We start from the raw sequence: 10,789 nt of genomic DNA on the forward strand, positions 1-10,789 counted from the left end.
GGTCTGAAATTCTCAGCATAATCTTTGATCCCCTCGTGACTGGGAAATAGAGCTTGCCTGGGGTACTGGTTTCTTCCTGTGATCCAGGGTCTTGATCGCACAGCAGCCCTAAGCTGCTTGACAAAAGCAAATGCTGTGCCTTGAAATGTGTGTCATTCGTGACTCAGAGTTGAACAACCTGATTGAACTTTAGTTTTTTTCCTGTATTTTCTACTCCAACAACTTAATGCTTGCAGGAGGCTGAATTTTATTCTTCAGAATCCATCATATCCATTCTCTTCACAGAGCATATTTATGTGTTTTAAGAGGGAGTGCATATGCTAATGTTAAACTTGTCTGTTTTCATTACTTCAAATGCCCCTGAGATAGTCTACAGTACAGTGGATTCAGAATGTTAAGTAGCTCTTGGATGGCTGAATGGGGCTTTGAGCAAGCTGGCTTAGTGCAAGGTGTCCCTGTGCATGATGGGGGTCGCAACTAGATGATATGAAGGTCCCTTTCAACCCAACCCAATCTATAATTCTTTGTGATAGAATAAAAAAAGTTCATTATACTATTTGGCTCACAGCTTGTGGGTGACACTTGATGTATTAGTTATGGTTTATGCATACTTGCTGAAGACTAAAGCATGTAGATCACCTTTTTTTTTTTTTTTTTTTTGATTATGAGGAAAACAATTACCAATTAAGTTGCTCTTTCAGAGTTCCATCTTCTAGTGAGATTTCTGCAAAACTGCATGTTGCTCAGCCTGGAAATGACAGCAGGGTTCCAGTATTAAACATTTACTCTTCCTCAGACTGTCAGTATGAAGTGAGTAACAAACATTTATTTTATACTTAGTTTGCATTGCTGTGTGTGTGTGTATATATATATATATATTTTTTTTTTTTTTTTTGCTTAATTCAATCTTTGAAATCATGTAGCAAAATAAATACTAAGCAAATCTGAAATTGAGCTGTTTGGCCTTTTCATAAATATAGCACGTTACAAGTGTTTTTAAAAGTTTAGAGAACAAGTGGAAGTTGGACTTACATTTAAGCAATACTTTAAAGTATATGTTTTTAAGAAAAGTAGTTGGATGTAAGCTGTTGTGCATTTTAATTACAGGATTGCTGTGTTTTAAATTGGCTTCTTGAGAGTATTTTGTATTTGCTTGCTATTGTGTAAAATAGCATTCAATAAAATCTTAATTTTTATGCAGGTAATTCTGAAGACATCGTTTTTACAAATTCTTGGGCAAGTAAGAAATCTTCTAATACTAGATTTTGTTTTTTATATCAGTCCCTATACAAGTTATTCCTTCCTGCCACCCCTTACTATGGCATATCAAATCCCTTCTTGATGCCAAGAGAAGCATTATTCAATGACCGGTTAAAACCTTGTTACTTGGTAAGGCACCCCATCCCATGCCTTGCCAGGCATCCATTTTCAGAATAGAAAAGCATTCTAGCTTTAAAGAGCTGGTGTAAATGTTGAGCATTTGGCTTTGCAGTTAGCCCAGTATCTATAGAGGTATGACGCTGTAGGTCATTTTCACTTTCTTGCCTGGTGAGTCAATACTGTTAAAACTTTAAAAGAACATTTGGCATCAACTGCAAGTTTTTCAGGGGGAAAAAAGAAAAAAAAATCTATATGTCCATTTTAAATATTTTTTCTTTCTTTATCAATGAAGAATACTTTTCTACAATGGTATAAAAATAGACTAGCCATCTGCAATTTTCTGATTCTAAAAAGTAATGTAATTCCCAAGCATGGATATATAGTGCTGGAATATTACTGGCAAGTTCCTTTATTTGAATATGTGCATTTCTGTCAAGGATTTCTCATCTTGTTACCATTTGAAAAGAGATTGTGTAATATCTGTATAGAGGTGGATATCAACTCATGACTTGGCACAGCGGAAGCCAAGTGAAATATACAAGAAATTAAGTCTGAAAAATCTGTGCCAAAAGGGTACCTAACTATGTATAAGTTTTGCTTCAAATGTGGCCTTTTGCTTTTAGGGTTTGTTTATATATTTTACTGAAACACCATTAACATGCTATTGTATTCTTTTCACTTCTGTCTTGACTGAAAAAAAAAAGCTTTCATTTATCAGAACACATTTGAGTTGCCATTTATGAGATATCCAAATATTTTCCGTATGTAATATTAATTGCTCATACTGGTTATCAGATACTCATCCATGAAAATGAGAAAGTATTTTCATCTTCTAGGAAAGATTTTCTAGTCACATTATCATGCTGGTTTTGTGATAATCTTTTGTATATGTTTGCAAGTTATTCTTATATCCTTGTCTTTCAGATAATAAGGTTCCATGCTGGCGCTCTTCCTGTCTATGTTGTTTCTAATATCCTCCTTACCTATGGAGGACAACTGAGCACACTGATATCAACAGGTAGATTTCTAGAAAAATATTTTTCCAGTGTTTTTAAAGAAATTTCTTATCCAATTTACTGTTGAAAGGCTAGCTAGTTGGTGTGATATTTTTTTTTTTTAAGCTAAGTATCATTGAACTTGAGTGAATTTTCCAGATCTAGGCTCCTCAGCTTCAGTTTTTGTTTGTTAGTAGTTCTCCAAGGCTGTATGCTGGCAGAATATTTCCTTCTTTTTTACCCTGTAGTCTCTTCCTTGTGGTTGGTGTGTTGCATGGTATTTTAATATTAATAGAAAATACTTAAAAACACTTGTGAAAGTTTAAAACATACTGTTATTATGCACAGAACACCTCGATCTTGCATAAAGATGAGATTTGACTGTTATACGTGACTTAAGACAAATAGCATTTTCATTTAAATTCAGGTTTGTACTTGTAGCAAACTCTGTAATTGCTCTAGAAGTTCTTGTGTCAAATTACCTGAATGTGAATGATCCACTGAATAAGGCCTTTGAGGATCATAGAATTACCGGGTTAATTTAGGCTGAAAAAGACCCTCAAGATTATCAAGTCCAACCATGACTGTGTGCTGACTTAGTGTTGTCATAAGACGTGGTTATCTTGTTTTAAAGTGAACTTTCAAAAAATTGTCTGAATTTACTTTTTGTTGTGGATAATCTTTGTTAAAGTTCATGACAAAATAATAGTTATAGATACTTTCTGTTCTTGATTCTAGGCCAGTGTTCAGAATTTTCCCTTGAACTAATTAGAACAGCTAAACCCTACAAAGTAGAACCTATTATAAGCATTGTTGTGTTTCTGAAGGGGTAAGTTTGCATAATTTATTTATTTAAAGTGGTTTGTAAAACAGAAGTTTCAAAATTCTGAAACTTGGTTTGGTGGGAGGATTATTACTCTGATTTCGTTGTGAACACCTGACTTTTTTTTGAAAGGGTGTAGTAAGAGTTGATATATGTCTTACCGTAATGGCAAGTCAAAGTCATAAGTAACACCGCTTTCATGTTTTTGGCAGGTTTAACTGGTTTAGAGAGATATGGGATTCACTCTCGCTGCCAGAGGTGGATGCTGCTGTACTGAGTAGTCAGGACGTATGGTTCCCCCTCGTTTCCCTGATTCTGTTTCTTTTGGGGGCAGGCATTGCCTACTGGAGTGCAGTATTTTTCTCTGCATCTCTGAGAGTCTTCTCTACATTATGGTTGATTCTGATTAGGTAAAACAACATTATGCTCTATAATTATGCTTTTTTTGATGACTGCAACATTCATTTTTGTTGGGTAAATGAAATTCTGCAGTACAGTTCATACTTGATTTTAGATATTTGGGTTTGTCAGTGTTAAATATTAATGAAATATCAGAATAGCATTATATTCCTTGTTTAACATCTCCAAAAGGGAACTTAAATGGCTTTCTTTCCTTCATCAGCTGCAATAAAAGTTTTCAGTTTTACTTTTTGAGGAATGCTTGTTGGAGGAAAGAACACAGCTGAACTATTTCCTTCTCAGCAGCTGATGAATTTTACAGATGATGTCTAAGAATGCTGGAATGTTTTTGTATGTACAGATGAGTGCTGAAATAGGAAAGGGGGGTTAAGAAAAGGGGGGAATGGAAAATAAAGTTTTTGAAAGAGAAAATTAGAAATTGGATGATATACTTAGCTAATTTGATGATTTCACTGTTCTCACACTGATAAAGTCCTCACCTAGGTTTCAGCCAATAGAAAACTAATTTGGTCTGTCCAGAAAGTTAGTTGGGATGCTCTTTGCTTAGAAAATACCTACTAAATGAACTTTTTCTTTATCACTAGTACTTCTGGTCTTATTCTATCAAATAATACACGTGGTGTGAGCTATTTTTTCTCAGCCATCTTATTCATCAATAATAGTGAATGTGAAGACATTTAGTTATAAGCGATGAAGTGAGCAGCTTCTAAGTTTTGAAATTACTCTTACTAAATTTAAGATTTTTAGCTCAATTTAGCCCTTGAGAATGTATTGAGCAGAGGCAGGAAAATTAGATTTTGTGTTATTTGCCTGTAAGTCAGATCGTTCTTTGCAATGAATTTTAATACTTCACACAGTTATTACCTTACGCAGGTTCTGATCCAGTCCTGAATTTCTTGAAGAAAAAATAAAAACATATAAATCTCTCTAAAGTATATGGGATTCATTTGGGTTTTGCTCAGTCTTCTGAAAAGATCTGATATAGCCAGCAGCAAAGAACTTGTCACTAGCTGCCTGTGGAGTTCCGTGTTCCTACCAAGTACCCTTTTTGTGGTTATTTTCAAAATTTGTTGTGAAGGTTTTTTAAATTTTCCAAATAATGCTTCTTCCCATTTTCACTGTCTTAACATTGGAATGTTCAGTGAAATTCTGAGAGGTTACAGACTTTTTCACCTTTCCATTGCATTTCCTTACCACCTTCTTCCCTTGGTTTTCATTTCTTCTCAGCTCCTCTTTGTCATTTCAGATTCATACTTGTCTCTTAGTCATTTCAGCTGGAATCCAGAGACTTAAAATAAAATTTTCTGTCTCTCTGAAACTGTGAGTAAGCAGAAACCCTTGTTTGGGAAGAATGTCACAAAACGAGTCTTGCAGACTTACTGTTGTATGCTGCTGTGCTATCACTGATCACTGCAGTGTAGTAATGTTTGTAGTAGGAATCACTCTGATGGTACAACTATGCAGTAGTAAGAATACGGTTCTAGTTCTCTTGGGCTCCACAAAAGAGCTTAGTGACTGATGCATATCTGGAGTTAGGATAACCTAATGCTTAATGTTCACCAGTGTATCCGTTATGTTCCCCAAATGAAGTAAAAATAATGTCTTAGTTAGAGACTAATAATAACTAATAATGTATTGGTTACAGACATACAGGAAGGTGTGAGATGGTTTTGTTAGTTTGATAAAGTTATTTGCAAAGTAGCTTATGTAGCAGTTAGTGTATATATTAAAATTTGTTGAACTTTATTTTTCTGGTGTTCAATCAATATTCAGGAGGAATGTATTATTCATGTCAGTCATTCATGAAACAATTATTCTTTGATATCTGGTAATAACGTGAAAACTACCAAGTATAACATTAGGGCTTTTTTGTTTGTTTGCTTTTTAAGACCTACCGTGCTTCAGAAAGATAACAAGTTGTTTACATACAGAAGACTCTGTGTGATGGGGTCTCTTGCTTTGGTTAGCTGGACCACTTGTGGTGCACTGGCTGTATTCGTTATCTATCTTCAATACTTGTTTAAGGTACTGAAAAGCTAAGCATTCCAGATATGTACATAATGTCAACATTTCATCTGCTTTGAATTAACCCAGTGTTAAAAGCAAAAATAGAGGTTACCATTTTTCATACTTTAAGGAAATGTGGTTATTCGCATACTTGAAATAGGTCTTTTTTGAACTCCTCAGACTTTCAATCTCACACTGTTTAGAATTATTTTGTTGTTTTGATTGTACTTTTTTCAAAGGAATGTATGGTCCTATATGCCTGCTACAATAATTCGTGTAGTTTAAATTTTTTCTTATGAATGTCATGTTATAAAATCAAAGACTAATGGCTCCCTTGAACAGATGCTGTAGTGAAAGAAGATCCTTGAATGTTCTGTAGAATACTTTTTATTTTAAAGACTTCACAAATCCTTATGAAGTAAAAGGAAGGAAAATGGACAAATTGTAGAATTAGGACAGTCTTTATTGTATGGCTAATTTGTGGCACTGGCCAAGGGATCAAGGCTCCATATTTAGTCTCTGCTATTCAGTTTCCATGGTCTTTTTTGCATCAGAGCATCTAACTCATCTAAGTTAGATATCTGATTCACCCCATGGTTATATAGCTGCTAAAACAGCTACTGTACTTAGTTACTAGGGAAGCCTTTGGGAGCATGCATCTGGGAGTTAAGGGTACAAAGTGGAGCAGCCTGCAGGTGGTCTGAAGAAGGTATGTAGCAGAAGAAAGCACAGCCTGAAGAACAGGGCTCTCTTTCAAATCCCTGTGACATAAAGTTACCCTGTGAAGGACATTTCCATGCTGACCCTGCTTCCACTTCTGCAGTAAATTTCTGATATGGGACTTCTCCTTTGTGGCCTGATGTGTGTTTTTACAGAAGGGAAGTCAAACTGAGTTATCAGGAGGAAGAGGAAGTAAGGAATATGCACATTTTCCACTGGTATTCCTTTTCTATCACAGTGGAAGCAGACCAGCTCAACTTCTCCCTCTGTGCTTGGAAACCCTTCCTTAAGAGAGCACTTTGGATGTTGCTGATCAGAAGGAAGAGGGAGTTCTAGAATCACAGCTCCATTGGGACCCTAGAATTATCTATCTATAAAAAGGGACAAAAAATAATTAGCCTGAGATTCTTGTATACTGTAGCTATCGTGTGAAGCAACATTTGTTAAAAAGCCAAATGGTCTGTCTTACAGGTAATAAAACTACATGTGAATGTAGGAGCAGAAAAAAACATGCTAAATGGGGTGAGTATTTCTTGTTTCTCCTCAAAATTAAGTGACCAAAAATCATTTGGCAAGCCCCATTCATTATAAATTATCGTCTTGCCATTACAGTATTGAGTTGTGTCATGATGACCAGGTAGCTGTGGAGTTTACTTACTGTATGCATGATGTCAAAGAAAAGCCAGGACACAAGTATCCTATATGGTCACTGCATTCACTGCTGAAGATCACTGCAGTGCAAACTTGACTGAAAACATTTTAGGAGAAATATTTAGTCTCTAAAGATATAGCAGAATGACAGTTTTTTGTCTGAGTTTTGGTACCTGCCTTATCTAAAGAAAAAAACCTTTTTTCTAGATATAAATTATGTTTATAATAACGTATACTCTCTATTCCAGATAGGTAGCTTGTGGAGTTCCGAGTTCTTTCTTTCTTTCTTTGTTTTAATCAGGAGGTGACAAATATTAGATGGATATGGATTGAGATTCCAGTAAATTGGGAACTATTTGAAAAGGAGTGAAGAAGCAAAATGTTGCTGGGTTTCATGCAATGTGAATTTTGTTTCTTTTTTTCAGTTACTTTAACATATAGGATCTGAAGTGTAAGTGCGTGGATACATTCATATAATGACTACTCATTCTTCTTTCATAAAATACGGTTAAAAAAGTAGTCAGCCAGAACATGTTGTTGATAATTTTCTTTGGGACTTTGGGGTGTTATTTAATTTTAAATTTAACCCATCTCTCTTCTTTCATATTCGTATTATCTTTCCTTGTTTCATTTGTATTTTTTTCTGTCATTGGAAGTTATCATCTGCCAACTCATTTATCTTTGTTATTCATTCCTACAGTTAATGTTTTACTCCCAGTTACATTACCTTCTGTATATTTCTTCCATGAATGATTATATGTGATTTTCACCCACATGTATTATTATTTCTTTTATTCTGTTCTTCCTCCTTCCAGGAACTCCGTATTTTTCTCACTGCAGTGGTGTCAGGGTATCTCCATCATCCATTCTTTTTTTTTTTTTTTTTTTTTTTTTCCAAAGACACACAAACTATTAGTGTAAGAGAAATTGCTGGTTAAATCTAGGTGCCTTAAAATTGAACTATTGAACTCTGCTTTTGATGGCTTTTTTGAGGGATAAATTACAAATTTTCTTCCTGAATCAGAGTTCATATGCGACTGTAGGGACAATTTTTCCCTCCTGCTCCCTTCTTAGGGTTCTTAGAAGCCAGCACGTGTTCTTATGACTACTGTCTTTTATCTTCAGGATTCAGACTGCTCAAAAGAAACTTCACAGAACTCAAGTAGACACATGGTCAAAAGCCGAAGTTTGATAGACTTAACTTCAGAACCAACACAATCTCTCTCCAATAGTACGACAATTGCTGAAACTGTTAACAGTCTTAAGATCCATCTTACAATTCTCTATTTATTCACATGGATTGTGCTGCTGAACCTGCCATCTTTAGTTTACTGGTTTAAAAATCTCAGGTAATTTCTTAAATTGCCAGTAAGGGTGGAGGAAAAGAATCTGAACCTTGGAAGATAGTCACAATTGCAAATGCTTAATTTTTCTACCTACCTTATAGCATGAAAGACTTCAGATAACTACAACTGTAACTAAAGCTAGATTGCATGGAAAGAACAATATAAGTAGATGTTAAGAGGTAATACCAAATGGTATGTTGAAGGAAGTAATGAAACAGAAGTGATTTATATTCAGTTTATGATGACATATACATGACATGTATGTTGTTATTAGCACGTCATTGCTCCCACCTTGGATTTTATTTGGTAGCCTAGTTTAAAAGTAACGTGCTCTTAAAACTAACTCACTTTTTTTGGCAGGTACAATGTTAGGCTTGATCCCGATCCTTGTAGATCTACAGCTATTATCCTTGTATGCATTTTAGAAATTCTCATGAATTCAACTACTTCTGAAGTGAAATCAAGGTACTGTAGCCCAGTTCTCAGTTGTTTTACCGCTTCTTTCTGAATTTGTGCTGCACATATATGTAATTGCTCAGCCTACACAGAAATTCATAAACTCATATAGTTAAATCTTAAGGACTAGATAAAATGTAAAATGTATACGAATGACCTGTAGTTCAGGTAAGCGAAGGAAAACAGCAGTGTTTACCATATAGACTTAAATGAAATATTACTATCTAACCAATTAGTTGTACAAAGACTCCTTTTAGGAATTTTTCATTCACAACTCATTGAATGTTTTTAAATGTTACAGAATCCTAATACATCTTAAAAATTTTCATCTGGAAGTTACAAGGAAAAGTGGATCTGAAACCACTGTAGATATGTTCTTATAACGCTCCCTTATGGGCACACTTGAAAAATATGCCTGTAATGTGGTTTCTGCTGAGTTAAGAAGTTTTGAGCACTTGTTTTTGCTGACAGATAGAGAATTTCTTCCTCAGACATAAAAGTTAGTCAGTGTCCTATGAAAGATTACTGCTAATAAATAATGTAGTTTATTCTCTTGACCAGTACCTGGTAACTCGAATAATTTAAAACATTACACCTTTGCGTTACAGTTGATTTATTTTTAAATTAATATAAGGATAATGTTAATTGACATTTTAATAGTCTTCTGGCATAATTTCTCTTGCTTATAAATCACTATTTTCCACTGAACTTAGATATTCTGTTTAAAAAGAGCAAATCTTTGAATTCTAATTTTCAGAAGAAAATTAAATATGCTAATATGCTTTTTTTTTTTTTTTCCTCCTTCTGCATGTGTGACTACAAAAATACCAATTTTTTCTTTATATTCTTACAGTAAACTCTTGAAGATTGCAGCCAAAGTTCCACTCCCTTTGTCTGTTGCAATGTTGGCTTTTGGACGAATGCATTTATACAAAGTACCCCACTTTGTAACTTTTTCTCTTCTTCTACATGTACTATGTTGTCTTGTGTAACATTGGTTATACATAAGAAGAATATTGCAGCCTAGAAGTAATTCTGGAAAGGGGGTAAATTTCAACAAAGAAATGCCTTGATTAACATGGTAATTTGGATTATTTGGGAAAGATGACAGAACCATGAATACTTTATAAAAAGTTTATAGTTCTGTTTGTGTTGCTTAGAAAGCTTCTCATGGTGTTTATTTCCTGACTGTGAAAATTAAGTGAATTAACAATGTGTGTGTGTGTAAGCACATAAATCTTATTAGTATAACATCAATACTGTTTGCCTTGCAGACACTTTGATATTTCACTATACTTCTTTGTTTAAACAGACTTTTTTTTACTCAGTATGCTGTGCAATGCATATGTTCTAAACTTGCGTATCTTGCAGGTCTAAAGTATGCTGGTTAAAACTGAATAAATTTCAAGCACACTGTGACTATCACAAAAACTACACAGCCAAGTATAGTTTTAATCATTTTATGCTAATTTAAAAGCTGTCACAGTTGTGTCTAGACAAACTGGAATGTACTGCTTTTATAGAACTGCTATTTCTATCAAAGTATTTGTTCAGTCGCTGTTGAACATTTGTGAGATTATTGAAAGTCTTACACATTTTACTTTTTGTGAGAGTGAAAAAACAACAATACTCTGTGTAGCTTTCTATTCAGGAAGGATGTCAGCAGATTCATAAACAATTTGCTCTAATGTTGTTTTAAAACATTGCCAATTTTTTGTCCATACGTAGAAGCTAGCAAACAGTGAGGTATGGTGTGAGTTTACAACACAGTTGCTATATTGCACTGTTTACAGGTAGGCAAGGCATTTTTTTAATCCTATCATAAATGGAGAATCAGTCATGTTCTAGTAAATGTCCATACAGTAAATTAATATGGAATAGTTAAGTTACAACAACGTAAATTCGTGCCTTGCCATGCTGTGCTAACTTCCTCATGTGGACTCTTGGTAATAGTGGCGAATACTGACCATAATTATTAGCTCTGCGTAACG

The 10,789-nt window shown here is 34.5% G+C and overlaps 1 protein-coding gene across 4 annotated transcripts in view; it reads left to right on the forward strand.

The window, feature by feature from the left end:
• Positions 1-10,229, forward strand: part of PGAP1 (post-GPI attachment to proteins inositol deacylase 1) — a 31,300-nt gene extending 21,071 nt beyond the window's left edge. For 3 of the 4 annotated variants that reach the window (XM_084523527.1, XM_084523526.1, XM_084523529.1), the window contains 10 exons: positions 702-810; positions 1,202-1,240; positions 2,305-2,398; positions 3,114-3,204; positions 3,411-3,608; positions 5,508-5,643; positions 6,817-6,867; positions 8,122-8,345; positions 8,703-8,807; positions 9,652-10,229. In XM_084523527.1, the coding sequence (XP_084379653.1) occupies positions 702-810; positions 1,202-1,240; positions 2,305-2,398; positions 3,114-3,204; positions 3,411-3,608; positions 5,508-5,643; positions 6,817-6,867; positions 8,122-8,345; positions 8,703-8,807; positions 9,652-9,790 (1,186 nt within the window). In that variant the 3' untranslated portion in view covers positions 9,791-10,229. Of the gene's footprint in view, positions 1-701; positions 811-1,201; positions 1,241-2,304; positions 2,399-3,113; positions 3,205-3,410; positions 3,609-5,507; positions 5,644-6,816; positions 6,868-8,121; positions 8,346-8,702; positions 8,808-9,651 lie in introns of those variants that run through there. The other variant, XM_084523528.1, reaches the window with a different exon arrangement.
• The last annotated feature ends 560 nt before the right edge of the window (positions 10,230-10,789 follow it).

This window comes from Aythya ferina, assembly GCF_964211825.1.
Source record: "Aythya ferina genome assembly, chromosome: 6".
NCBI lineage: Eukaryota > Metazoa > Chordata > Aves > Anseriformes > Anatidae > Aythya > Aythya ferina.